General features: G+C 63.7%; 3 protein-coding genes across 6 annotated transcripts; 1 reads left to right on the top strand and 2 right to left on the bottom strand.

Moving 5' to 3' along the window:
- The first annotated feature begins 1,739 nt into the window (after positions 1-1,739).
- On the top strand, positions 1,740-7,685 carry DNAJB2 (DnaJ heat shock protein family (Hsp40) member B2). Of its 3 annotated transcripts, XM_082056698.1 has the most exons (10): positions 2,238-2,395; positions 3,318-3,407; positions 4,400-4,509; positions 4,924-4,977; positions 5,133-5,249; positions 5,419-5,508; positions 5,635-5,740; positions 5,870-5,940; positions 6,116-6,337; positions 7,252-7,685. In XM_082056698.1, exons 2-10 carry the CDS (start codon positions 3,343-3,345, stop codon positions 7,260-7,262), a joined length of 846 nt encoding a protein of 281 aa, XP_081912824.1. In that variant the 5' UTR covers positions 2,238-2,395; positions 3,318-3,342; the 3' UTR covers positions 7,263-7,685. The 3 variants fall into 3 exon arrangements, with proteins under 3 accessions (XP_081912825.1, XP_081912823.1, XP_081912824.1); XM_082056699.1 differs by lacking the exons at positions 2,238-2,395; positions 7,252-7,685 and adding an exon at positions 1,740-1,797 and having other exon boundaries at positions 6,116-7,245; XM_082056697.1 differs by lacking the exon at positions 7,252-7,685 and having other exon boundaries at positions 2,237-2,395; positions 6,116-7,245.
- A 237-nt stretch (positions 7,686-7,922) lies between these two features.
- PTPRN (protein tyrosine phosphatase receptor type N) lies at positions 7,923-19,638 on the bottom strand. Of its 2 annotated transcripts, none has more exons than XM_082056675.1 (23): positions 19,517-19,638; positions 17,842-17,892; positions 17,541-17,654; positions 17,184-17,289; positions 16,852-17,050; positions 16,333-16,657; positions 15,993-16,109; positions 15,800-15,879; positions 15,434-15,720; positions 14,855-14,941; positions 14,624-14,703; positions 14,325-14,389; positions 11,774-11,986; positions 11,447-11,656; positions 11,210-11,357; positions 10,986-11,059; positions 10,619-10,696; positions 10,366-10,485; positions 10,092-10,258; positions 8,999-9,052; positions 8,808-8,872; positions 8,631-8,704; positions 7,923-8,533 (listed from the first exon to the last, which is right to left on the bottom strand). In XM_082056675.1, the coding sequence occupies exons 1-23, from the start codon at positions 19,617-19,619 to the stop codon at positions 8,462-8,464; spliced, it is 2,889 nt and encodes a 962-aa protein (XP_081912801.1). In that variant the 5' UTR covers positions 19,620-19,638; the 3' UTR covers positions 7,923-8,461. The 2 variants fall into 2 exon arrangements, with proteins under 2 accessions (XP_081912801.1, XP_081912802.1); XM_082056676.1 differs by having other exon boundaries at positions 11,447-11,554.
- Positions 19,639-20,435: 797 nt separating this feature from the next.
- DNPEP (aspartyl aminopeptidase) lies at positions 20,436-25,694 on the bottom strand. Its single transcript, XM_082056688.1, has 15 exons — positions 25,663-25,694; positions 25,466-25,553; positions 25,294-25,382; positions 25,110-25,223; positions 24,637-24,762; positions 24,368-24,498; positions 23,913-23,997; positions 23,337-23,444; positions 23,026-23,103; positions 22,593-22,676; positions 22,151-22,311; positions 21,959-21,998; positions 21,485-21,586; positions 20,963-21,130; positions 20,436-20,554 (listed from the first exon to the last, which is right to left on the bottom strand). Exons 1-15 carry the CDS (start codon positions 25,675-25,677, stop codon positions 20,504-20,506), a joined length of 1,440 nt encoding a protein of 479 aa, XP_081912814.1. The 5' UTR covers positions 25,678-25,694; the 3' UTR covers positions 20,436-20,503.
- Between the last annotated feature and the right edge of the window lie 1,907 nt (positions 25,695-27,601).

Here is a 27,601-nt window from a genome sequence, read left to right as displayed (position 1 = left end):
GCTGCCTCTCTTGGGCTGCTGCAAGGTGGCTGGCTTTGCTGGTCTGGCCATGGGAGTGACTGTAGTAGCTCTGGGCTGAGGTGTGGCTGGCACAGCATCCTCCCTCCCACCAGTGTTGTGGTGGGCTGCTGCCCAGTTCTGCATGACCTCCCCTAAGGACATTAGGGAGGTGCAAGTCCTTCTTACTGCATAACCTGATCTCTTGCGTGAGGGACGCATGTGCCATGAAGGCAGCAGTGATGCATTCCCCTCGCTCCAGAGTCCCCATCAGCATGCAGTGTACTCTCCTTTCCCTGGTACAGAGGCCTCCCCCATCTGGTGGACACAGAGCAGGCTGATATCTGGCAGCTCAGGGGTCTCATCCCCAGATCAGCTGCAAACGTTAGGGAAAGGAAAGCAAAGTGCTGAAACACAGCTACTACTACGTCCTGGTGACATCTTCTCGGCTTCCCCACCAGCAGGATGGGGTTCCTGTGAGGCAGCCTGTGGCTCCATCTAGTGCCCGTGTCAGCCGAGCCCTGCACCCATTGCTGGGCAGATGGGTCAAACCAGACCCCCTGGCAGCCAGCGAGGGCACCCTGGCCAGAGGCAGCCACCTCCAGGAGCCTGCTCCCTGCAGCTGGACAGGCAGGTACAGGAGGGCAGTGCTGCAGTGGCATCCAGGGAAAACCAAAAATGAAAGCAAACAAAAAATCAAGCAAACCCAACAACAAACCAAACCAAACTAAAACAAACAACAAAACAACAACAAAAAACCCTCTGCTACAAACAAAAAAACCCCAACCAAACAAACAAAACTCTCCCCCCACCACCAATCCCCCCAAAAAACCCAGGGAATACTCTAAGCAATTGCTCAAGGAAATCATCAAGCGCTGTCTGATGGCAGGGGCCAGGTTTCTAATCCCTTGGAGAGGCTATGCTCCCCGACATAGAAGATGCCACTTGTCCCAGTGCTAACCCAGGCCCACTGCTTTTGTCTGGGGAGGGCTCTTCTCAGGACTGGCTGTTCTGAAATTGGTCCCTGAGCAGTGCTCAGAATGGCCTGTTTCAACACCTGGGGCTCCACAGCCTGCTCAGTAAAGTGGCACTGGGAAAGTCTGGCAGGTTTCCCAGGAAGGGATTTGTAGGAAGTGAGGAAGATATCTCAGCTGCAGTGCAGGGTGATGGGGCATCCAAAAAGCTCTGGCCCTGCAGAGAGACCAGGCTCCCTCCTTCACCCGTCCAGACAGCCAAAGGGAACAGTATGATCTCTGTGGCCAGGACAGGTTGATGGGTGCAGATAAGTCGCATCGAGTCTGCCCATGACCCCAGGTGAGAACAGCCTCACTGTGGGGGCTGCCTAAGCAGGGGCCATGGAGAGGAAACATCCACATCAAAGCCCTTGGTGCGTGGCTTTTTGCTGAGCCCCGGTGCCCCGGGCACCTGGGCGCGCTGGTGCCCGACATGGCTCGCTGGCCCCGCCTGGTGATGCCCAGAGGGCACAGGGCCCGTGATGCTGTGCCGGGCCATAGCGGTGCCGGGAAGCCCTGGCTCCTGGCAGGGACCTGTGGCCACCAGCCGGGCAGGCTGCACCCCTTCATGTCCCCCCCGCAGCCGAACGGCCTGGGCGAAGCGCTGAGTCACCCCAGCTGTCCCCTCCCGCTGGCCCCTCCCGCTGGCCTTTCCGGCAGGGACCGGCCGGGCAGCTGATTCGGCAGGAGGCCAGGGGACAAGAGGAGCCCGGGGGCTGCCCCGGGGCGGTGGCTGTGCCCCCGTGTGCCTGTGGCACCGGCTACAGCGCTGGAGCCAGCGAGCGAGGTCAGTGCCCGCCCCTGTCCCTTGCCGGTGCTGCCCCTGGCACACCCGCCGCCCCGCAGCGCGGGGAGAGCCAGCGCCGCCGGTCCCAGCGCGCTGCCCGGGGCAGGCAGACCCTACCGGGCTCTGCCACCGCCGCCTGCTTTTCCCGCCGCGCCCTGGAGGGTCCCGCGCAGCCCGGCCCCGCTCCCCGCCGCCCCGGGAGGCTTGTCAGGGGGATGCCCAGCCAGCGCACGGCAGGGCTGGGATGCGGCGGAGCGCAGGAGCCCCCGGCCAGGTCTCCCTCCGGGATGGAAACGGGGAGGGGGACAGGGATGAGGATGGGGACGTAGACTGGGGTGGGAAAGGGGATGGGGATTAGGAAGGGACCGGGCAGCACCGAAGCGACTCTCCCCGTTCAAGCACGCCCCCCTATGACCTCACCCGCCTAAGAGGCGAGCGCGTGACGTCACAAGAATGCAGCGTCACGATTGGCTGCAGCCGCTGCTCGTCGGCCACCGGAACCCGCCTCCAGGCCCCGCGGCGGCCCGGGCAGGGGGAGGCGCGACGCCGGCCGCGGGCGGCCCGGGGCGGGCGGGGAGGCCTCGGCTGCGGCACTCAGGTGGGCGCCGGATCGGGGGAACGGGGGGTGCGCAAAGAGCGGGGGACGCGGGCGTACCGGGGGAGGGACGGAGCGGCGGACGGTGAGAGCGGAGCGCACCGGGGCACACCGGGGGAGCGGTACCGGTCCGGTGCCGTCCTCTCCCTTCCCGTGCTGCTGCCCCCGCCCCTCCCGCTGGTCTAGATCCGGTGGCGGCAAGGGAGGGGGACGGAAACTTCCAGCAGCCGCGCTGGGCCGGGCAGCCCCGGCAGTGCCGTGTTTACAGCCGGGCCGGGGGGGCGGTCCCCGGCGGCACCGCCCCGCCGCGCTCCCGGTGCCGTACTGGTGCCGGTGCCAGCGCCGCCTTCCCCGTCAGCTGATGCGGGCGGGGGGCGAGTACTGGGGGAGGGAGGTCGGCATCCAGGGGGCGGGGGCGCTGGAGAGGCGGCATCCCGCTCCTGTCCCCAATCCGGAGCGGGGCGGCCCGAGCATGGGGAAGGGTCCCCGCTGAGCCCTTAATCCGCTCTAGCCGCTAAGCACCTTAGCGGGCTGCTCCCGCTGGCTCCTCCCCAACCCCAGGACAGAGCACCCTGGGGGCGGGCAGGAGGGGAGCTGTGGCAGCTGAAGGGAAGCAGGGCCAGGAGCAGGGATCCCTGTGCCCTTGCTTGGGCAAGTTGGGGTGATGCAGGTGGGACAGCAGTGCAGCAGCAGCAAGGTGACCCCGGCTGGGGCTTTGCATCCAGGTGGCCAAGGCACAGGCACGGTCCTGGGAGCCATGTGTGGGGTTGCTACTGAGCCGTTCTTGGGGGAACCTGTGTGGTGGTTGGGATGCCTGGAGAGGGCAGGGCAGGGCAGCCCACTCTTGCTCTCACACAGAGTGCTGCTAGGCTGTGTCCCCTGACATTGCCTAGACCCTCTGACATTGCCTTTCCCCCCCCCACAGTGACCCCACAGGACAGCTGTACGTCATGGTGGACTACTACGAAGCGCTGGGGGTGAGCCGCAATGCCACTGCCGAAGACATCAAAAAGGCGTAAGTGGATGGCAGGTGTGTCCCTGCCCACCGGGCAGAGCAGCCCAAGACACCCACTTCTGGCACCAGCAAGGCAGAGGCTCCCTCCGGGGACAGTAGGGACAGGGCTCAGTCCCAGAGGTGACAATCCAGCCTCTGTTTCCTTTGTGTGCAGGCCAGAGTTGGGCTGGGCTTCTCTGCTGCACAAAGGCATCTCTTGATGGGGTTTGGTCCCTTTGTCCCTGCTCTCAGCCTGGGGCTGGGAAGGGAGGCAGGAGGTGGGTCCCACTGGTGTCTTGGGGTGTCCGCTCACTCTGCTGGATGGTAGAGGGCTGGGGTGTGGGGCCTCTGCTGGTGGCAGGGTTGGTGTCTGCAGCTCACAGGGAGAGGAGCAGTGTGTCCCCTGGCACAGGGGCTGGGCCCCGTTGGCAGGTCCTGTGCTGCACCCAGGCACTGCAGGGGAGCCCTGGGGGTGGCTGGAGCCTCCCACAGCTCCTGCCTGGCACCCTGCCCAGGTCTTGCACTCTCACTGGGGCTGGGGCGAGGTGTGAACTGGTGGCTTGCCTGAGGGGGGCAGACGTCCTGCTGGGTTGACTTCCTGAGAGTGGGTGAGAGAAATTGGGTAGCCTGGGTTAACCCCATCTAGCTGTGGACAGGAGGAAAGGGCTGCTTGTGCTCACCTGGCCCCAGGAGACCCCCAGCAACCCCTAGTCCCATGGTGGAGCTCAGGAAGGCTCCAAAGCAAACATGTGAGCATCGTCTGGGAGCTGCTGCCAAGGGCAGCTGAGGTAGGCACAAGCTGCACCACTGGGGTCATGCCGCAAATAGTTGCTTAGGAGGCAGAACCAGGCCAGGAAGCTCCTGTTTGATGCCTGAGGCTGTAGGGTGCTGGGTGAAGCTGGCTTGGGGCGCCCCTGCCCACAGGGTCGGAGGTGTATGCTCAGGGGGACACCGGCCTGGGACTCCCCACTCCCCGAGGGCTGCTGTGTGCCCATGACCACTCATCTGTGCAGGTACAGGAAGGCCGCACTGAAATGGCACCCGGATAAAAACCCAGACAACAAGGAGTATGCTGAGCAGAAGTTCAAGGAGATTGCTGAGGCGTATGAAGTGTTGTCAGACAGTAAGAGGCCACGGTTCTGTCTCTCATGTCCCCCCCAAACTTGGGGCTGCTCACCCTGGAGTGTCCTGCTGCTGGGCTCCCTAAGGTGGCATCTCTGGGTGCCCCCAGGAGGCAGTAGGTCCCTCCAGCTTTACCACCTGGCTTGTGGGGCCTGATTACCTCCTGATACATCCCTTAAAATGGTTCCTGGGAGAGATGCAGGGGTGCTGGCCTCCGGGATGAGGTCTCCCCAGCATGACTGAGCCTTGCACATCTTTGCCCAATGACCCCACTTGGGTTTGGGAGCAGTGCTGGTGTGGTGGGTGTTCATGCCGCCCCCTCCTCTTGCCCTTCTCTGTTCTGTGCCTCTCTTGGCTGGGGGAAGCCCATGCCTGGCAACCGGCTTCCCTGCAGCCCCCTCCCTTCTCCTTGCAGAGCAGAAGCGCGATGTCTATGACCGTTATGGCAAGGATGGACTCATGGGAGCAGGTGAGTGGGCGAGTGGAGCCATGGGCATTTGGTGCAGGTCTGGTTATGGCCTCAGCTGAAGACCCGATGGGGGTCTGTGCCCCCTGGAGCTCCCCAGTCTTTCTGGAGTTCCCACCTGGAGCTGCGCTTAACTCTGAGCTTCTTCCGTGTGGCAGGACCAGCGGGCTCCAGGACTGATGCTGGGGCCCCCGAATTCACTTTCACCTTCCGCAGCGCTCATGACGTCTTCCGAGAGTTCTTTGGCGAGCGAGACCCCTTTGCTGACTTCTTTGGTACGTGGGGGGTGGGGGCAAGTCCTGGGGCACCTCTCTAGTCCCAGGGCAGCCACTGGGCTTGGGGATGGGGTGCAAGGCTGGCCCTGGTGGGGTCCCCATGGCGGTGCCTTGCTCCTGGCTTGCCAGGCTGCAGGGCCGAAGCTGATGGGGCGGCCATGCCTTCCAGATGAGATGCTGCCCTTCTCCGAGCTGCGAGGACCTGGCTCCCGGCACCATGGAGGTGCCCACTTCTTTTCTCCCTTCCCAGGATCCTCAGGTAGGAGGTGCTGCTAGCCCTTGCGTGGTGGGGGAGTCCCAGGACACCGTGTCCCCTTGCACAGGGTCTGTCCCCTGCTTTCCCGTGCCCCCACCGTGGCACTGACCCTATTATTCCCTTCTCCAGATTTCTTCGCCTCGTCCTTCAGCTCTGGCGCTGATGCAGGGCTGGGCTTCCGCTCCGTCTCCACCTCCACCACCTTTGTTAATGGCAGGCGCATCACCACCAAGCGGTGAGGGCAGTGCTGGGCCACCTTTGCCTCATGGAGGGGGGTGGCCTCAGGCCCTGCAGCATGCTGCTGTGATGCTCTGGCTGCTTGGCCCTTGACCATCCATCCATCTGTCTGTCTGTCCGTCTGCAGGATTATTGAGAATGGGCGAGAGCGGGTGGAAGTGGAGGAGGATGGGAAGCTGAAGTCAATCCACATCGATGGTGAGAAGTGGCATCACAGACTGTTGGGGACTGGCAGTGCCACTGCCCAGCACTCTTTCCCTTTGGGGACCCCTATTGTCCTTCGGGTGGCCAGGGGTGTGCTGCATCCAGCCCCTTGCCAGCTCTGGGGAGCTAGAGCAGACATGATGACTATCTTTTACCCCTGTCCTTGCAGGTGTCCCTGACGACATGGCACTGGGGCTGGAGCTGAGCCGGCGGGAGCAGCAGGCCTTCCCCAGCCCACGGCCCCCTTCTCCCCCACCGCCTGCCCCACAGCAGCCGCTGAGCTCCTCGCCCGTCTGCCTCTACACAGACAGTGAGGACGAGGATGAGGACTTGCAGCTGGCCATGGCCTACAGCCTCTCCGAGATGGAGGCCGCAGGGCACCACCAAGCAGGTGGGCACGGCCCTGGTGCCCTGCCAGCACCCGCGGGCAGCCCCAGCACCCCATCCTCCACCCGCAGAGCCTGCGGTTCCCGGGGGGCACCAGAGCGGGAGTTGCCAGCAGGTGGCAGCCCCACCACAGTGGGGCACGAACCTGCCCCCAAAGCAAAGCAGTGGCACTGCCCCTTGCTCTGAGCATGGGGCTGGAGTTGTGTGTCCCCCCTGTGGGGCAGGGCAAGGAAAGAGAGGCTGAGGGCTCACTCTCTGGGGCTCCCCAGCAAAGGGGGGGTCCTCTCCTGCCCTGCCTCCTTGCTGCTGCTCAGGCAGGTAGGTGGCTGGGGGGACCCTGGTGTGGAGGGGCTGCCAGGGTTGGGGGTTGTGGCTAGAAGAGGGACCCATGGTGGGGTCCCAGGAAGAGGGGCAGCTCCCTGCCCTGGCTCCTGGGGGCATGGTGTGCCCGCAGGCTCTGCCTGCTCCTCTCTCCATGCCTGCCCTGCAGACAGCAGGGGCTCTGGTTGGTGCCTTCCCAGCTGCTACCTGCCCAGGCTGGGTGTCCTGTTTTGGGCTCTCCCTTCTTGCAAAGAGGGGTGTGTGCATGGGATCTGCTTGGTGCCTTGTGTCTGTCTCTTCCCCTCTGGATGCTATCGCTCCTGCCTGTACCCCCTCCTCCTCTGTCCCCCCACTCTAGACCCTGCCTGGTCACCCCCTTCCCTGTGCCTTGGCCTGGGGACGCTGTCCCCCTCTGCTTCCCACAAGCCTCAGTGACCCCTAGTGATGCTCACAGGCATTCCCATCCTCACCATTGCCCATGGTCCTGCCTTGGCTCTCCTCTTTCTTCTGGGACTTCCCTCTCTGCCTCTACCCAGCCCTGGGCCAAGGAGGGTTTCACAGGTGCCGTTGTGTCCCCCCCTCCGCTTGTCTCCCCAGGTGTGTTCTGAGGCTGCTGCGCCCAGGGACTGCGCACACCCACTCACCCACGGAGGCTGTCCCAACCAGGACTCTGCTTTGTCCCTGCACGGCCACTCCCTGCCACACCCTTCCCCCAGCACCCTCTGGCTCTGTGGGATAGGGGGTGGGGGGTGGGCACAACTGGGGTTATGGCTGAGCAATACTGGGGGGCTGCGGCGGGTATCCAGAGGGAGATGCCCTGGGCACCATCAGGTGGTGGGGAGGGTGGTGACAAGGGCTGGATGGGAGGGGATGGCTGTAGATTAGGCTGCTGGGGGATGCTGCTGGCAGGCAGTGAGGGGCAGCAAGGTTGGGCTCAAACAGGGAGGCCGGGCTCTGCCACCCCCTTGCTGCAGCCCACCCCCTTCCAAACCCCCTTCTGCTGACAGCCCTCAATAAACCTGTTTGCAGTAGCTGCTGCCTGCAGGGTGTCTCTGGGCTGGCGGGGGCAGTGTAACCCCTTCTCTGCCATTGTGGGTGGTCCCTGCTGTGCTGGGCCGGCCGTTGCAGAGTGTAGGCTGTGCTGCAGGGATGGGGAGAGGTTGGGGGGCTCCCTGGGCCAGCCTCCCAGCAGCACCCTCAGGGCCCTGATGTGCACCCCACCCCCTTCATACACAGTCAGAGGCCAGGCCTGGCTGCAGCTGCATGAATGCGACACGAGAACTTTATTCACATCAAGATACAAAATTATATTTCTCTAGAAATCTCTCTTCTGCTCAAGTGACAAGGCAGGGAGCACACAGAGGGGACCCAGGGCTGGGCCAGGCCCCCCTGTACCCAGTGCGCCCCCCCCCTTCTGTAGGGGACCCCTGCCTGGTCCTGTCCCTCTTGTGCAGAGAGGGAGGTGGCTGATGCAGGACTGCAAAGCTGGGGTGAAGGAGAGTGGCTGGGGGGGCCTACAGCCAACTCCTTGCAGCAACACCTGGTCCCCTCTTGAGTAGGGGCCATGAGCCCAGTCCCCTCTGCAGTGGCAGCAGGTGTGACAGGGTTCCATGGTTTGCACAGAGAGGGGCTGAGCCATGTGTCCCTGGGGAGAGGGGCAGGGGGATTTAGGGGGGAGGCAGGGGCAGGAACAGAGCCAGTAGCACAGATAGCATTTTACAGGGAGAACAGCCCCTCGGGCAGGGCTAAGAGAGCACGCAAAGCCAGGGGGCATGGGGGAAAGACGAGAGGGGAGGGCTCCTTGCCATCACTGCGGCAGTGCCTTCAGGATGGCGTTTACTTCCTCAGCCACAGCTGTCAATGCGAACTCAAATTGGTCCTGGGGATCAGAGGAGGGGCCATGAGGGTCCACGCCAGCCCAGCCCTGGGTGCTGTGGGGACTCAGGGCAGGATAGGATCCCCAGTTTGGGGAGTACCTTGGTCTGCACCATGCCGGGTCGCTGGTCTCGGATGTGCTCCAGTGTAGCAGCTATGTCTATCTCCTTCACCCCTGGAGCAGAAGGGGAAAAAGGCATTAAGAGGGTGTCCGTGGGCCGAGCACACCCCCCCTCCCCCCTGTAGACAGGGCACAAGCTGTGCTGCCCTGCACCTACCTTTGGCCATACGGTTGAGGACCATATCAACAAGGATGTACGTCCCAGTCCTGCCAGCACCGTCACTGCAAGACACAGGTGCTTGGACCAGGATCTCCAGGGGCTGGTTCTGGCCCACAGGTCCCAGCCTTGCAGCCACCACTCCACCCGTACCCCCCAGCCTGTACCCCCCCCCGCATCCCCAGCAGTACCTGCAGTGCACAATAATAGGGCAGGAGCGACCCCGGTAGCACTTGTTCACCTTCCTGCAAGGACAAGAGGGAGCAGGTCAGTGCCCTGCCATGCTGGGGACAAGGCTGCTCTGGGTGCCCCTCGCTGCACTGAGCTGGGGAGACAGCGAGCACCCCATCATGTGGCCCTATGGGTCTGCCTCATGGCTGCTCCTGCCTCCCCAGCAGTGCCAGGCATGGGACAGGGACCACAGGTGAAAAGGGGCCAGGGCTAGGAGAAGCCTGACTCCTCGGGTGCCCAGCTCGGGGAGGGGAGCAGCGGCAGGACTCCCAGAGGGAGCAGCTCTGGTCCAGTGGGGCATGAAGCTGCGGGCCAGGCGCCGGCGGGGCTCCCGGCATGCTCCATGCAGCAGGCACGGCTGCCAACGATCACTTTTGTGACTATGCAACTGGAGCCAGATTACTAGCTGCAAATCACAAAAATGACGCCGGCAGCTGCGAGAGAGAGACAGAGACAGACAGAGAGATAGAAAGAGCATGAGCAGGGTGGAAAGTAGGACAACGTGCTCAGGGACATCCCCGCTGCCCTAAGCAGGGTCCCCGGCTCCACATGGCATGGGGACAGTGACCAGCCAGCTCCCAGCAGGAGCCCACCAACACCCAGGGATCCCAAGAGCCCAGCAGGTGCTGCCTGCAAACCCCCAAGGAACAGTCCCAGAACCCCAGCCCTCTCCCTGGGCTAGCAGGGGACCCACTGCTGGCTCTAGGGTACGGGGAGCAACGGGCCATGGCTCTTCAAGGCTTGTTCTGTGGGTTTCTTCTTGTACCCATAACTGAGGGATGGGTGCCAGGTGGTGCTAGACCCCACCCCAGCTCCTGGGAAGAGCACCTTCCCACCCTTCCCATGGAGGCCAGGAGCCCTGGTAACCTCAAGCTTCATCCCTGGTGGTTCTGCTCATCCCCATGCACGGCAGCCCCATGTGCCCCCCAGGCAGTCCATGCCACAGCCCTGACACTCATCACACCAGCACCCATGCCCTTGCTCATCAGTCCCCTGTGGCTGGGGCCACTGCTGGTTGCCCAGGGGCTGGCACGGTGCCGGGTGGGCACTCACCTGCGGAAGTCGAGGAGGGGCCGGGTGGTGGTGGGGATGCCCTCGGCCGGCCAGCTGAGGAAGTGGAACTGTGTCAGGGTGCGGGTCTCCTGCGACTGCACGTTTTTCAGGTAGAAGCTGCGCACCAGGAAGTCCTCGCACCAGATGTGCTCCGACACCAGGTTCACCTGCCCGACAGAGGACACCGGTGAGCATCAGCACTGTGCAGGGGGCTGTGCTTGGGGGAACAGGAGCTGGAGGGTGCTCCTTGCCCCAGGCTACTGGCCACACTTGCCTCGTAAATGTGGTAGAGAGAGGAGCCTTCATCTGGCCAGTAGCGGTCACACTGCTTGACGCTGTCCTCAGCCAGCGGGCTCAGCATGACGATGACAGTGCAGCCATGCTCCCACACCATCTGCGGGCAAGGCACGGTGGGTGTCACCACTGGGTGACAGCACAGGCAGGAGGGTGGCTGAGCTGCTGTGACCCATCCGTCAGGGAGCACCCAGAGGGACCCTGACAGGCTGGTACAGGCAGGTGACACTCACCTGCCAGAAGTCTGCGATGGTGTGGGACAGTGGCCCCTGTGTTGCGATGTATGCCGGCATACGTGGGTCATGCTCAATCTGGAGGAGGAAAGGGGGTGTCAGACTGTGCACTCTCCTGCCAGGGGTCAGGGACACAGCGGGGGATACTCCAGGGGTGGGAAGAGTGCTGGGCAGGGAGCTTTGGGTGCTGCAGCCAGGAGGGAAATAGATTTTAGCGACATTGAGCAATGGGGCAAGCCCATTGCTCACATCTGTAGCACACAGGGATGTGAGCTTGGTCCTGCTACGTCCCAAAGCAGGAGCCTCGCCTGGGCTGAGCACATCCTGAAGCGGAGTGGCAGGGCAGAAGCCCCTGGAGATCACTCACGATCGGGCTGGCATTGATGAAGTCACTGCGGGATGGGTTGCTCTCAGCTTTCAGCTTGATCCGCACATGGTCATCTGGGGAAACAGAGGCCAGGGGAGGTGGTAAGCACCCAGGGGAGATGGGGACAAATTAGTACCTTGGCCACAAGCATCCCTGCGTCCCTCCCATCTGCCTGCCACAGTCCTGGGAACTGGTCCCCAGGGCAGGGCAGCTGGGATGCTCACAGGGCACGTAGTCAGGGTTGCGGTTCTTCTTCAGGTTGGCTTCGCTCTGGGCAATGGAGCAGATGCTGGGCTCAGCCTGGTAGGCGCAGAGAGCCTGCCACTCCTTGGCCAGCCGGTCCCGGTTGCGGAGATGGTCCTCCATGTAGGCCTGGGGCAGAAGGGGGGTGGGTCAGCCTGGCAGCTGGGGGAACACACAGGGGCTTGGGGAGGGGGGCTCATCGCTCCAGGGCACCTCACCAGGATCATGTGTCCAGTGGAGATGTCCATGTTGGACTGGACGGGCTCCTCGCACCAGGAGGGTGTGCTGCTGTGGGAGCTGGGGCTGGGCTGCGGGGCATCGCTGAACTGGGACGAGACACTGCTGACCCGCGAGGTCTCCGCCGGCGCTACCGGTGCCTCAGCACGGCCGAAGAGTGACTTGGCAGCCATGTGCTGGCGGCACAGCTCCTGGGGGACCCCAGCAAGAGCCCTGTCCCTCCCCTGCAGCACTGCTGGGGGCAGCCCTGTGCACCCCTATGCAGCAGCAGCACATCCTGCAGTGTCCCGCATCCCGTGGGGTCCTACCTGGTACTCAAAGGTTGTGTCAGCAGCACCCTCGGGCCCCAGGGCAGCCAGGCGCTCCTTCTCCCGCTGCTTGGCATGGCGTCTGAGGCAGAAGGCTGCAGCGGCTGCAATGGCGATGCCCGCCACACAGGCCAGCGCAATAAAGGTCAGCAGCACTGAGTGGAAGCCGTCCCTGAAGTGGGATGGGCGTGAGTAGGCAGCAGCCTCATTTCGCTGGGGGCAGAGCAAAGCAAGGGTTAGCAGGGGGAATCTGCATGGGGCTGGGGGTGTAAAGAACCCATTCTGCACCACATTTGGGGGCTAAACCAGAGCAAGGGCATCTGTACTGCACTGATTCTCCCAGCAGCCTTGGCTGGGGCAGAGCTGGTGTCACTGGGATACTGGGTGTCACTGGGGTAAGGCTCGGTACACCCACCTGCATGTCACATGGGGTGTTGCTCACATTGGTGTCCCTGAGGGTGCAGGAGGGGACAGAGCCTGGCCAAGCCCAGGCAGCAGCAACCTCCTGCTCCCCTGCACCCAGGGCTGCTCCCCAGGACAGCCGCAGCCCAGGCTGCCCCACTCCAAGGTGGGCAGTAGCCCTGTGGAGCTTGGGTTCAATGAGCTCCTGCCTAGCTGGAGGTCAGTGAGAGCTGGATTCAGCCCATGGAGTTAATGGCAAAGGACTGGCCACTGTAGCACTGGGGCCAGGGCACCAATCCTTGCTCCCGGGAGACCTCCTCAAACAGGGCTTGGCTCTCCCTTGTGGCCGCTGTACCATAGCAGGACACAGGGGGATGTGCCAGTACTGCCAGAGGGCTGGTCCCATCCCGGCTGCGCTAGCTGTGAGACAGGTCCTCCCCGTCAGTGTCCGCAGCTGGGCCACAGAGCAGCCCCTGCCACCTTGCAAGCAGTGCCTCCAGGGCTCCTTCCTCGCAGCTGGGCAGGCCAGCCAAATCCATGCTAGTCCCATACTGGGACAGGAAGGTGCTGAGGCCTTGCAGGCTGAGACCCCCCGTTAAGGCTGAGCCCCCCCGAGCAGCTGGTGGTCAGGATGTTGCCTTCGCCGCCAGCCAGGTCCTAGGGCGGCACAGGGATGCTGGGGCACCACCACCACCAAATACCCTGTGCCCAATGAGGTGATAGAGCCCAGCATTACCTCACTGCCGTGGCCTCCCATTGGCTAGGAGCCTGATGAGGTTATCAAGTAAACACTGTGTTATCACTTACATCATCATCATCATCATCATCATCGCCTGGGGATGCCCCTGCCCCAGGAATCCCCACTGCCACCTGCCCCCCCAGTCTCGCCAGCCCCAATGGCTGGGGCCCGTGGCTGCTGCCCGACTGGGGGGCCCTGCAGCCAGCTTGCAGCCCTGGAGGTATTAGAAGGTCTGGAGGTGCCAGCAGAGCTTGGGGGGGACAGATGGGACCTCCCTCACAAGGCTTACTTGAGCTCTGCTGTCTCCTTGCCTCTCTACACCCCTCCTCCCCTAAATCTTGCACTAGTCCCACCAAGTTGAGAACCTGGGTGGGAGGAATGGATGAAATGCACAATCTGGTCTGGACTAGGGAGGTCCATGTAGAAGAGGGCTCACAAAGCTGCCTCAGCCTCCTCTGAGCTCCAGCTCCGTCATCTCTGCCATCTCTCCCATCTCCTGCCACTTGCCACATCAAAAGGCATCGCCATAGCAACACTCCACATGTTGCTGATGGAGACAGGTTGCCTCAGTGGCCAGGCCACCCCTTCTCTGTGGTCTTCTCCTCCTCCAAGGTCCCCCCTTCCTTCCTCCCTGCCCACAGCTACCGCCACAGACAGGAGGGTGGGAAACAGGGACCCAGCGCCGGGGATGTTCTGCACCACTTCCCCACTTCCCCAGGCTGCAAACACAAGAGCTGGGATTGGCCCCCCCATCTCCAGCCAGGGGACTGTTCCTGATGGTCCCCAGAGGAGCACAGGGAGGGGGTTCCCCTCTCCAAGCAGATGGCTCCTGCTCCATCCCTGCCTTCAGCTGCTTTGCCATTCTCTGAGGGCACGATGGCATTTTGCCTGCCTAGCTGCGGTCTCTGGGGTGCTCTGTGCACAGCCCAGCACTGGGGTGCCCAGACCACAGCTAAGATGGGGTGCACAGGCTGGAAGGAGGCGAATGTGAGGATGAACCCTGATGGGTGCAGCCTGCAGCCCCCTGGTCTTGGATGGAGCAGGGAAAAGCCTCCAGGACACCCTCCCAGACTGCCTTCAAATCCTGCAGACCTTTTGTTTTGGAAGGAGCTGAGTGCCCTGGTGGTGCAGGTGGCTGGCCAGCGTGATGCTGCTGGGTGGAAGGGGGTCACTGGGATGGCCCTGTTCCGGTCCATCCCAGATAATCCCAGTTTGTCTCCAACACACCAGCCCAATTGCTGTCCAGAGCCCTCTGCTTCCCAGCTGCCCCATGGGGACACTCATTCATGAAGACCCCCATGCCCCAGGATTGAGGTACAGCACAATTCCTGGCTCATTCCTGGTGGCAGCACCCCTTCCACCTTGTGCCTGGCTGCCCCAGCCCCAAGGGACGGGCATGCTCACTCCTACCTCTCCCACTCCTGTCTGCACGATCTTCAGGCCCAGCTCTGCCTCCAGCTCTGCCTTGACGTGCTCTGTGGATGGAAGAGAGATGGTCAGGGGTATGTGTCCCCTCCATCCAAGAGACCCCTCCAGAGACAGAGACAGGGTACTCCTGACAGCTGCCAACCCCACACCGGCTCCCCAGTGAAGCCAAGGGCACTGGGATGCATGGTGGGAGTCCCCTCTTCCCAGTCCCTGGCAAGGGGCACCCCGCAACCGGGCAAGGAAGAGAGGAGCAGGACCAGGACGACCCCTGGCCAACTCACCAGCCTGGTTGGCCACGTCCACCAGCGAGAGGTTCTGGGGGTTCTGCCGGATGCGGAAAGTGAGCGCAGAGCCCACGACACTGCCGGGGAGGGGGGTACACAGTGTGAGACCAGGAAGTACAGACCCCCTCCCCATCCCCACCACAGCCCAGCTCCTCCTGGTTCCCACCCCAGGGTGGCTGTGCACAGCCAGGGCTGTGACAGCAGCATCCCACAGCTCCCTGCCCTCACCTGATGTTGATGAAGGTGGCTGTGGAGAGGTGGAGGTGCTTGGCAAGGAGCTCCAGCAGCCGCACGCCAGCAGCCAGCCCCAGGGGCCTGTGGGGACAGCGGCAGGGTGAGGAGTGGGTGGTGGGGACGATGGGAGAGCCCATGCTCCCTGCAGCTGGGGAAGGGGGACAGGCAGGCTCAGGGAGTCCCACATGTGCAGCAAGAGCTGTGCTGGCTTGGAGCAGTGTCAGGGTGGGCAGGAGCTAAGAGCATGTGGATGTGTAGTGATGGGGGTGATCTGACCCCCCTGCCCCTTGCACACGAGCATGCATAGAGGCAGTTGTGCACACACACTTGGTTGAGCCTGTCCCAGCCTCCCGTCCTGTGGCAACGAGCTCTGGCCTTGGTGTGGGCTGAGAGAAGAAGGCTTTGGGGTGGGACAAGGGCTGTGAATGGAGAGAGGATGGGGAGCTGACCCCACCAGAGACCTGACCCTAACAGAGACCTAAACAGGTTCACCCGAGCATATGGAGCCATGACAGCTTGTGAAGGAGAGATACAGACCCTCCACATCCCCCCCATCCGATCCCCAGTTCTCACTTCTGGTCTGTGATGATGTAGCCATACTCGTCTGGTGGCTGTGTGCCATGCTGCGCCCCACCATCCTTTGCCTCCGTGTAGCTCTTCTTCTGCACCACAATTGGCTTCCCAGGGCTGAGCACGTCCCCACTGTGTCCCCTCTGTGCCTCCACTCGGGGGGCTGGCGAGGACACTGCCCTGCCCCTCAGCCCATCCCCTGGGGAGCTGCTGGCTGGGATTTTGGGGGGTGGCACTGTGGAGGAAGGGAGCACTGGCTTCTCTCCGTGCAGCATATCCCCCTCCGTCACCTGCAGAGAGGGGAAGGGAGGAGCTGGGACCTTTGAGGAGAGTCCTGGGGGACTGCCTTCCCCTTCCCCAACATCCCACCTGTGGCATGGCACCTCCTCCAGCACCACCCTGCTGCAAACCCACCCGTTTCATTGTGGGCACTTCAGGGCCAGCAACACCTGGGATGGAGAGAGACAGAGGTCCTGCAGCACCTGTCCCAAGAGGAAACACCCCCTGCCCTGAAACAGGGCATGCTGGCACCCACTGCTGCCAGTCCCTGCACCCTGCTCACCAGAGCTCTGGAGCAGCTGGAGGAGGGTGGAGAGGCTGCTCAGCTGCTGGGGGCTCAGCTCCGGCAGCCCCAGCCCATAGCTGGCCAGGAGGGAGGCTAGTCTTTTCAGGGCAGCATCTGCAAGAGGATGCAGCATCAGGTTGGATGCTCTGCATCTGCCTGGGGATCATGGGCCAGCGAGGCAGTTGCCCAGGCAGGTGGGGTTGGGGGGATACACTGCCCATGGGTCCGAAGCAAAAGGGGAGGGAGGGAAGGAGGGAGGAGAGTCTGAGCCACAAGGAACAGTGGCTGTCAGACAGGATAGGGATGAGGGCTGGTGCCTGGCTGGAGGATAGGGTACCCGTCTGTGCAGAGGGTGGCTGGGCAGGCAGGGGTGCTGGCTGCTCCCTCTCCTCCATGTTCCTGTAGTCACTGGGGAGCTGCAAGCTGTGCTGGAGCCTGGTGCTGGCAGGATCTGGGCGGCTGGCTTTCTCTCTGGGCAGGGAAAGGATGCCCAAGTCCTGGAAGAGATGCCCCCCATCCGTTCCTGGCTGCCCGCCATAGGAGGGCACAGGACTGGCCCCAAAAAGGGTCTGGGCAGGGACCCGGCCCAGTAGCGAGGAGGTCTCAGGGCTCTGTCTGGCTGAGCTGCTGGGGAGCTGGTGAGCGCCGTCCTGGTAGCCGAACTACAACCGAAACACAGAGCCACCATGGTCAAACGATCAAATGCCACAGGGCCCCTGCCACCACCCCATGGCAGGGCACCCAGAGCTGAGGGGGCACCCCAGCACCGGCAGAAGGAGGGTGCGGGGAGTGCAGCAGGCCCCTGCCTATTTCTACCTTTCTGCCCAGGAGAAGGGGGCTCGCCCCCATGGCTTACCTTGTGGTAGGAGTAGGGGTTGAGCAGAGCCTCCTCGTAACCCAGCTGGGATGTGGGGGGCAGCAGGAGGTGCTCCAGGTACCGCTGCACCAGAGGGGAGGGCAGCAGTGGTGGTGGCTGCCCCAGATGCTGAGCCGCTGGCAGGCCGGGGTCCACGGGGAGTGGGGCTCGTCGGGGGGAGTTGCGTAGGGGCAGGAACCTTGGAAGCAAACAGTGCTGCAGTGATTCACCTGGGTAAGGTGAAGGTCCCTGCCCCAGACCCCATTTGGGGTGCCAGGCCCTTGCTGCCCTGCCAGGCTCTACTCACAAGCTGGTGGCTGGCGCTGCCCTACCTGTCCCTGGCTGCCAGCTCCAGCGTGGGGGGTGGGTGGAGGCGGGGGATGCGCTCCATCTCCTGCGAGATCACATACTGGGTGATGCTGTCCTGCCACGAGAGCCCTGCCACAGGAGGGGGCTGTGAGACATGGATGAGGCGTGGGGACCACGGAGCAAGCACACAGAGACCACGGTGGTGTCCTGACCCTGTGTCCCATGGCCTGGGTTTGGCTGGAATCAGCTGGACCCATCCACAGCCCACCCTGGCCTCTGGGCCAGCAGAACTACAGGTAGTCCTAGTGCCACTAGGTAATGTTGCCTGACACCCCCTCTCCGTCAGGCCACAGTCACTCTCCCCATGCTCCCCCATTCACCTTGTGCCATGAGATGCCGCAAGACATCCTGCAGGCGCTGGAGCACGGGAGAGGTGACCTGGAAGTAGGGTCTGTCCTGCATGGAGCCCACCTGGCACTGCCCAAACAGTCCATCTGCAAGAGAGGGGAGGCAGCAGTGCCAGAGGGATGAACAACCCAGCGTGAGGGTCTCCAGGCACAGTCTCACCTTTCGCCTGCCATGCCCCCCCACATTGCAGCCAAAGTTCCCCTGCAGGGCAGCTCTGCACCCTCCACACCCTCCTGGGAACAAAGAAGGGATCCCTACACCCCCAGTACTCACCCTGCACACACACCTCCTGGGGGGAGCACAGTCTCCGGTCAAACAGGCAGCCTGGGACAGACAGACAAACAGACAGGCCAGCCAGTCAGCACAGCGGCCAAGGGGGACTCCAACTGGTTTTGCTCATGACCAGCTGCTCATGACCTCGACTCTTCAGGAAAGTGCCACGGGTGTGCAGTGTGGTGACAATGGTGGGGGGCACAGCCTGGTAGCTCAGGGCAGGGCCTCGGTGCCAGCCTTCTCCCCCCCTCAAAGCCAAGATAGGTGCTGGGGAGTGGAGGAAGGCCTGGAGTTTTTTGAGGTGCCAGCAGTTAGGAAGGGAAGGCTGAGGGGGCAGAGATGTGCAAGAACATGTCTGTTGCCCTCCCACATGTGACACTATGAGGCAGGGACACAGCCCTACACCCAGTGACATGAGGAACCCACTCTGCCTGTGAGGGGGTCCCCAAAGCACACGTGCAGCAGGGGGGGTGTCTCACCACCCCCTTCAGGGGGCAGCACTTGGGCAGGGGCCGGCTTCCCCTTCCTCTCCGCCCCCCGTCTCGGTCCAAGACCGTCAGCAGCAAGACGGCAGCAGGCGATGACTCAGCCCCGGATGGCGAGGAAGGAACGAGAAAACAACCGGGGGGAGGGGAGGGAGGGGCCCGCCGAGCCCGCCGCGGGGGAAGGGGGCGAGTGGGGATGAGGGTCCTCGAAACCCGGGCACGCAGGGGCCCGCTCCTCCCGGGCAGGGGCCAGGGCAAGTGCGGGGCACAGTACCCGCTGTCGAGCGGTGACTCCCGGGGGAGGCCGGGCCGGAGCGGCGGGACCGGGCGGGCGCTGTCCGCGGTGCTGAACCGGCCGCAGCCGCCTCCCGCCGGGACGCCCCGTGCCGCCGGGAGGGGCGGTGGCGCCGGGCCCGGGAGGCTCCTCAGGGCAGGACGGAGCTCGGCCGCAGCCGTTCTGGCACCGTCTCCGTCTGCTCCCGGAGACGGCGGGGCATCCTTGGTGCGGCCGGGCCCGTCCCGGCGCTTCCGGGACCACCGGAGGCCGAAGAACGCAACAGCCCCGGGCGCCCCGTAGTGAGTCAGCGGCCACCGGGGCCGTCCGTGCGGGGGGGGCTGCAGCTCTGCTACCGGCAGCGGAACCGGGGCCCTGAGAGCCCCAGGCAGGGGCCGTACGGGCCGAGCTGGTGGAGAGCAGGTGCACCGACCGGCCTGCCCTCGCATTCCGCGCCGGGCCGCGCTTACCGGCGGTACGCAGCTAAAGTGCACCGGGGTCCCGGGGGGAGCCGACACTCAGAGTCGTTACCCCGGCCCCCATCCCTGCGGCACTCCCGGGCACCGGCTCTACCCTGGGCAGAGTCTCTGAGTGAACGCCGCCCTATTCCCGTCCTGTCCAACCGGGGCCGGGGCTGCCGCAACTCTCCAGCTGGAGGGTGCCCCGGGGCCAGTCCCACCACCAGCCTGGCAGCCCCAGGAGAGAGGCGCCCCCGGTGCCCGTGACGCACCCGCGGTGCCGGTACCAGGCTGCCTTCTCCCGCTCTCCACCGGGGACCAGGCCTGCCGCTGCGCGCCTTGACAGCATCCGCGGCTGCAGTAACAGCACCGGCCGCGGAGACCCTGTCCTGCCGCTCCCCGAGAACCGCTCCCCCGCGCAGCCCGGGGCACCGCCCTACCCGAGACCCTGGTCTCACCATGCGCGGCGGTGGCGGTAGCGGAGGCGCTGCCATCCCGCAGCAGCCCGCGGCAGGCCAGGAGGAGGAGGCAGAGGAGCGCCCGGAGCAGCCGCCGCCCCATGCTCCGCTCACGGCCGCACCATGGCGCACCCGCCGGCCGCGCCCCCGCCACCGCCGCCAACCCGCGCCCCGCCGCGCCGCGCGCCCCGCCCATCGCCACCTCCCCGCCAATGGCGCAGGGTTCGCTGCCGCCGCGCCACGCCCCCTGCCCTACAGCCAATCAAAGACCCAGACTTCTTTCCCCCCAACGTCGGGCTCACGCCCCGCCGCTATCGAGCTAGGCCAATTACGTCGCACCCCGGGGGAGAGGGCCGAGCACCACGCCAATCACAGCCCCTCTGGAGGTGAGCCCCGCCCCCAGGGGGAGTGCCACAGCGCCAGCGGCGTGACCCAATCACTGCCCGCCCCCACCCAGCCCCGCTGGCTCCCACATGGGCCACACCCCTGAGCCCAATGAGCAGCGAGCACCGGCCCACACCCTCACACCCCCGCCCGGCAGCATCGCCCCGGAAAGGGCAGGAGGGGAGCAGGGAGACCCTGACCTGACCCCCGAGCCCCTTCGGGCAGGGACCCCCCAGCCCAGGCTGGGTCCCAGCAGCAGCTTCAGGCACCGGGCAGGACCTGACAGCATGCCCTGGCCAGGGCAGGCTCAGCCCACCCAGTGCCCCTGCAGACAGGAAGTGCAAGCGCTTCAGGAGGCAGGGGACATCCTCCCCTGGCTCTCCCTGGCGGGGGCAGAGGCATGTGCTGCCTGTTAGCTGGGAGCCCTGGCACCCCCCACCCAACACAGCTGCTCTTGGCCCCAGGCAGGAGCCATGGGAGTCCCCAGGGGGTCCCAGGTCTGTCACTCCTGTCCCCAGCCACACTCATGGACCACTCGCTGTGAGAGAGAGATGGCTTTAATGGCCCCAGCGCTGAACCCACTGCCACTCCCTCCTGCTGTGCTCAGTCGACCACCAGGCTGCTGCTGACTGCTGGCAGGAGCTCGAAGAAGCCCTGGAAGGAGAGAAGCCCTCAGGGTGGGCTGGGAAGGGTGGTGTGGGGTGGGGGACGGTCTGCGGGGGCAGGCAGCGGCTGCCTCTTGGGTTACGCAGGCAGCATCATAGCAAGCAGCTACTCTCAGAGAGCAGGACCGTGTTGCTATAGTAACCCATCACTGACTCAAGGCTAACACTGGTTGCCATAGGAACCATTGGGGGATCGCAGTCACCAGGGAAGGCTGTGATGCGAGGGGGACACCTCCAGATTCAGCTGGTACCTGCGCTGCTCCACAGGGGTGGAGAGCCTGGCAGGATGGCTGTGCTCAGCCCCAAGACAGGGGCTGGATGGGGACACAGGGATGAGGGAGATGTGGTGCAGCAGGGAGGGGGTTTTTTAATGCAGGATGGGGGACACAGGGCTCACCTTGAAGAGGGTGATGCTCTGGAGAACCCCTGAGGTGCAGCACATCTCCCGGATGGAATGCATAGCCAGCTGCGGGCAGCCGATGTCCAGCACACGCAGCCCGAGTCGGGAGGCCAGAATGGGGCCGATGGTGGTGCCGCAGGGTGTGTCATTGCGCACCATGAACTCCTGCATGGGGACATGGGGTCAGCAGCTCCCCACGCTGCCCCACAGCCTCCCACATGGGCTCCCAGGCCTGAAGGGAGGCAACCTGGCACAGGAAAGCAGCACCGTCTCCAAGCCAGGGTGCATAATCCCCTCCAAGATACGACATGCTCAGGCCAGGCCCTTCCCTCTTGTTCCTGAGCCTGCTTCCCGAGGCAGCCCCGCAGCTGGAGCCCCAGAACAGCACAGACCCCAGCAGAAACAGACATGGTGACTTAGGTGTGGGGGGACTGGCATAGGCCCCCTCTCCTGAACCCAGGGGCAGGGCTGCAGCCCAAGCTGGTAACGTTCACAGAAGGCTCACCCAGCCCCGCTCACCTGCAGAGGGACACCCACACGAGCAGCGATGTCCCGGATGACAGCTTCAGTGACAGCCGTGGAGGCGTAGCGCTGGTTGCTGTTCACTTTGATGACAGGGCCCTGCACAATGGAAGGTACCACAGGCCCACGATTGGCACTGGGGACAGTCAATTGCTCTGGAAACATCCATGCCCAGGCAGTGCCATCCTGCACCCAACCACCAGTCCACCCTCCCCTCCCTGGGCAATCCGCAGGGATGGTGAAAGCCCCAGCTCAGAGCAGGGAAGGGCTCCAGGGCTAAGGCTGTGGCCCTAAGTGATTAAAACAAGATGTGCGGCACAGCCAAATCATGCTGTGAGACAAACGTCTCCCAATTGAGTGTTGTTGAGTTGCACCCCAGGACTGTGTTCCAGGGAGTGGTTGGGCATTTCACAGCGCTGCAGGACAGATGGACAGCACCCATCCCAGCCCAAAGCAGAGGGCTACCCTCACCTTGTGGAAGGCTGGACGATGATTCTCCTCATGCTTATCCCTGCAAAAGGGAAGCAGGGTTTTCATGCTTACAGCCCTCCCTCCCTGCCACAAGGACTGTCCTGTCTGTGCTCCCTGGGGAAGGGTGGGGATACGTCCCGGCAGCCGGCAGTACAGGCTGCCCTGGCCTGAGGCACTGCTTAGGCTACTCACACGTAGTTCGGGTGCACAGCATGGGCCATATCAGCACTGATCATGTAGGACTTGGCCACGGCCTCCTCGAAGGCTGTCAGGTTTTGCGGCGAAGCCGAGATCCGGCGCAGCACCAGCTCTGTCAGCAAGGACTCCGCCCCCTGCGCACTCTCTGACCCTACCTGCCAGGGACCACCATCAGCACAACCCACGTGGCGCAACCCCCCAGCACTCCAGGAGCCAGCTGAATGACAGGGAACTCCCCAAAGACACTAGAGCAGCTTCCAACCACATCAGTGCTTCCCACTCTCCGCTTCGGCCATACTTCATGGGGGGTGTAAGCAAACCCCTTCTTGCCCTGGTGGGGCCTCAGATCTTTCTCCTGCTAGGCATGGCTGGGGACAGTGAAGAGCATGGAGCCCCTGCCTGTGCCAGCCACTCCAGGGCTGTGCCCCTCACTCACCTCCTCGTTGTCATAGAGTGCGATGAGACGCACGTTGGGCTCCTGGGAGAGGGAGGAGGTCGCCGCGCACGAGTCAATCAAGGCCTGCAGGGTTAGAGCAGAAGGGACAGCAGTTTGAGGGCCACCCCACTCTGGAAAGCTCAGCACTGAGCCAGCAGGAACTTCCCCAGGAGCCCAAAGCACCAAGGAAGGGAGTTGCAGGCACACACATTGCCCAGCAAGAGCAGGAGTTACCCCTGGGAGATGCTGGGAACTCCACACACACAGTAAAAGGGGTAGCGCCGACCCAACCCCAGATCCTCCAAGCCAGACCCACCCCATAGGAACAGGCCTCCCTTCAGAGCTTCAGGCCAGCCCATGGCCACGCTAAGCTGCGTTGGGGTGCGCGGGAGCCATGCTGTGGCCTCCAGGCTTCTCTCCCCCTCCTGCTCACCTGTAGCGCGCAGTAGCAGCTGTGCAGGTTGTCCAGGCGTGGGGAGAAGATAAACTCATTGAAGGCACCACCCAGCGTCTGCAGGCAGAGAGACAGGAGGAACAGGGCACAGGCTCCAGGTCACCAAAAAGTACCTTTCACTGGGTCCATCCCAGTCCCCTTGTCTCTGCCCCTCAGGAGCTGTCTCCTCTCACTCCACTTGGCTCCCAGCCCTGGCATGCCCCAGGCAGAGGAAGCATGCCAGGTCAAACCTGTGCAGAGCCAGCCCACAGGCTGTGTGTGGGCAGTGAGAGGCTCCTGCCCTTACTCACCGCTTGCTGTGTATCTGCCAGACACAGTTCCAGCTCCACAATCTGCTCTGGTTTCACCCCCAGCTGGGGGCAGATCAGGGAAAGCAGGACAGGACTGTGCCTCTCTGCCTGGGAAGAAAGCAGAGCTGCAGGCAGGGTAGGTAGTGGATGGCAGGGGAAACTCTGTTCCCCCCGGCAGAGCCGTCCCACACCCCACTCACGTTGGCACGTTCTCCCTCCTACTAACAAATCCCATGTTCAAGTCCCCACCTAACACAGGACAGCAGGGCCATTCACAGGGCACAGCAAGGGGCTCTCTGCCCCCTCTGCAATCGCCCCTCCCTGTCCTGCCTCCCTAGGGAGACGGTGAGAGCTTTATGGAGGCTGCACTCCCTTGCCTATGGTGGCTGCAGATCAAAGTGGGAACAGAGAGATGGCCAAGCAGATCTGTCACGTACACAGCTCTGCAGCAGATCTGAAGGCTACCAACAGTCCCTGGGGAGAAGGGGAAGTGCTGGCAGGTCCCTGAAGACTGGAAATCAAAGGTGACAAATGTGAAGTCCCAGCACACCTGCTAGTCCTTGGCACCTGGCTCACCTGGGCTGCAGCGTCACAAGGTGTGGCCTCCATGACCACCTCCTTTTCCAGCTCCTCCTGCACAGCAGTGGCCAGAATGGGAACCCTGTGGGGAGATGGTGCCATTAGCTTCCAGGGCTTTGCTCACCATTCCTGCATGGGGCATACATAACCAGCCCTTCCTGGAGCGCTTGCCTTGCTCATCCAGGGAGCAATTGCCATGCCGAACAGAAAAAGGACACACATTTCAAGCACAGATCTATTGTGCCACCTCAGGACACCCCAGTGTCCCTTCCCAAGTCCCAGGCTTGGAAGCATCTCCTAGGGGGACACTACGGGGCTAAGAAAAGCCACTGCAGACCTCCCCACAGTGATAAGTGACTGCCAGAGGGAGAGAGCTGAAGCTGGGTACTGCTCCAGCTGGGTCCCAGCCCTCTGAAGGGCTGGCTAGGGGTCAGGGACAAGCCAGGCCTTACAGGTGGTGCTCGGTGTTTGGCCCGAAGTTCTCATTGATGTTGCGCTGCAGATGGATGGCCAGGTGGGGAATGCGGAGGACAGGCCGTTCCACATGTATCAGCCGCTGCTCCAGGCGCCCTGTGGCCGGGTCCTGAAACACAAGGAAGAACTGCTGTGGCCAGGCCCATAGGGCTGAGGTTGCAGCAGGTCCCACTCTGGGTGGAAGACATAGACCCAGAGCTGGGGGGCACACAGCTAGCTCACCGTGTCTGCCCCAAATCAGGCTCACCTTTACGATCACCCTCCCCGCCACAGTGAGGTCACGGTCGAACCAGGTGTTCCAGATGCCCCCTCCATAGGTCTCGACACCAACCTGCACCATGCCCACCTGCCCCCGCTTAGAGCGTCGCTTCACCTGGGCGAGAGCAGAGGCATCACTGCCAGCACCACAAAGCCCCAGGGACTGGGTAATTGGTGGAAACTGGGCAGAACACACCCGGAGTCTCACGGCTGACCCTGTCAGCACAGGGTGCTGTGAGGTGCTTGGTGGGACAGGGGACACAGAGGCTGTAACAGCAGGTGGAGCCATTCAGGGGGCCAGCATGGGCTGCTCTGGGTAGCAGAAGCAGGAAGTGTAAGGACCCAGCACTGGCGCTGTGGGGCACAGGGGAAGTGGGGGTGTCTTTTGCTTGGGGAGTGAAACTGGAAGGCACCAGAGATGGCCCCGGGGCCGGGGAAGCCACCCGGCCTGCCCAGCCTTACCCTGAGGCAGGGGCTGTCGGTGTGGGCCCCCAGCAGGCTGAACCCATTCCCGGGCTGGAACTGGCCGCCGACGGCGAAGGCGATGAGGGTGGAGTAGTTCCTGGTGACGAAATACTGGGGGCAGGCGCGGGTGGTGAGGGCCGTTCACCCTCCCGCCCCGCCGCCCTGCCCCGGCCGGACCCACCTTCTGCGCGGGCCGCACCTCCCAGTGCTCCGTTTCCTTCAGCTCCTGGAACCCGGCCTGCAGCAGCCGGCTGCGGCACTCGGCCACCACTGCGCGGGGGGAAGAGCCGTCAAAGGGGCCGCGCCGAGCGGGGAAGGGGCAGGGGGGGCGGGCAGGCCCGGCAGCGTCTCACCGTGGTAGGGCGAGGGGCTCCGGTTCACGAACTTCACCAGCTCCTGCGCCGCCGCCTGCGCAGCCTGCTTCGAGCCCTGCGCCGCCGCCTGCGGGCACCGCCGTCACTGGACAGCGCCGGCACCACCCCACCCGGGCCAGGAACCCCGGGGACCCCCCCGGGCATGGCCCGACCCGCACCCCGCGCCCGCCCGGTACCTGCATGGCCGCCATGCCCCGCCCCGCCGCCGCGCCCCGCGCGCCCCCTGCTGGCGCGGAGGAATGCGCCCAGGCGGCCCGGCAGCGCGCGCTCCGCCGCACCCTGCACCCCGCTCCATGTACCCTGCACCCCGCGATCCGCACCCTGCTCCGTGTACCCCGCACCCCTTATCCTGTACCCCGCACCCTGCACCTCGTACCCTGCACCCCGCATCCTGCTCCGGGGCCAAGCAAACCCGGCGACTGCCCAAGCCAGGGCAGAGCTGGGGGCTGGGTGGGTGAAAGCTGGGCACAGCCAGGAGCATCTGGGGTGGAACAGGCTTCCCAAGGATGATCGCCCCAACTCTGGGCATCGAGTGAGTAGGGGCCAACCCGAAACAGGGCTTGAACTGCCTGCAGCTGTCCCTGTACTGCCCAGGAGTACAAGTGCATAGGGGAACACGCACGCTTCTCAAAGGCTGGGTGCCTTCGGGATGAGTCACCAGTGTAAGCCAGGTTGCAGGACCCCCACCATTGCTACTCTCCTGCCTTGGCACAGAAGGGGTCTATGGGCCCACAGAAAACAAGGGACTAGCCCTTGGTACCATGATGGAGATCAATGTGCCTGAGTGACAGGGGTTCTGGGAGCTGGCACAGTGGTAGGGCAGCACCCCAGCTGCCTGCCAGCCCCTGCGGGGCCATGGCCTGGAAATACATGGGGGATGAGACCCCAGGACCTCGCACAGATCGAAGTGGCTTCTGCCCTTGGCTGGGTCCCCTGCATGGGCTGGGTATGGCAGTGAGACTGTAGATTTCCATGAGTGCCCATGCATCATTGTCCAGCGTCATCCTGTGTCTTCCCGGTGATGAGTGTGTGGCCTTAGGAGGGACGTGGTAGCCTGTGAGCAGTGCTTGGGGCCTAGGTGCTTAGTGCCAGCTGGATTTCCAGCTCTTGAGTCACCAGCATGAGTACCATGTTAGTCAGGGACCTTGTCCATGTCTTGGGGACTGGAAACAAGTGGTCCTGCTGCCCCTGACCCTGGGACCTGCCATGCTGTGAGCTCATGACAGCCCTGGATTTATGCTCCCAGACACCAGCACCTGCCTCCCCCTCCCCCCAAAGGGAATGAGCACCCCCACCTCCTGGCACCCTGTGAGCAGACAGCTGAAGGGTCTCCATGTCAACCACAGCCACCACAGCAAAACACAGGGCCAGTACCCTGCCAAAACAGGACGTAGCTGGGAGCAGGCACCCAGCACCATGGCATGGAGCTGGACCATGTGCACCCCCTGCCCTGCACACTCCTGCCAAAGGGACATGGGTGCCAGGCAGCCGTCTCCCAGTTCCTCCTGTCAGCATCACCCCCCACTGCTGCAGGCACCCAGTTCAGGGCTGGGTATACTGGCGGGTTGTCCCCAGGATATGCCCGGGGGACATCTGAGGACCTGTGCAGCATGTGTTCCTAGAGCCCATGGCCCCCCAAGCTGGTGGCTGCCCAGAGTGGGGGGGTGCCCATAGGACACTGGTGCCTGGGGCAAGTGGGTCCCATGAGGGGTGGGTACAGGAGTATGGGGTGCCCAATATGGGGTGGCCGGAGCAGGAGCTGGGGGTGAGCAGCAGGGCTGGGTGTGGCTCTCGCCCAGCCCCACAGGCGCGAGCAAAGGGCAGCTCTTTGGCATGCTGCAGCTATTCCCGGAGCAGCGGGGCTGCCAGAAAAAGCTCCTGATGGCTATTTCTGGGTGGGCTCTGACTCACCCCTTGCTGGATGTCCGGGGCTGCACAGCACCTGCCATGGCTGCCCCCTACCCTGTCACTGTGCTCCTGGGAAGGCATTGCTCCTGTCCCCATCCCTCTCTGCCCCATGGACCCCCAGATGCAGCAGGGAGGCCCAGGCAGCCCTGCTACACCCCACCACCTCCTCCCGGGGATGCATGCACCTCACTGCTGGGCTCACATGTG

This window comes from Streptopelia decaocto (assembly GCF_964273445.1).
Source record: "Streptopelia decaocto genome assembly, chromosome: 6".
NCBI classification, from domain to species: Eukaryota; Metazoa; Chordata; class Aves; order Columbiformes; family Columbidae; genus Streptopelia; species Streptopelia decaocto.
This window is presented reverse-complemented; position numbering and strand designations above follow the sequence as displayed.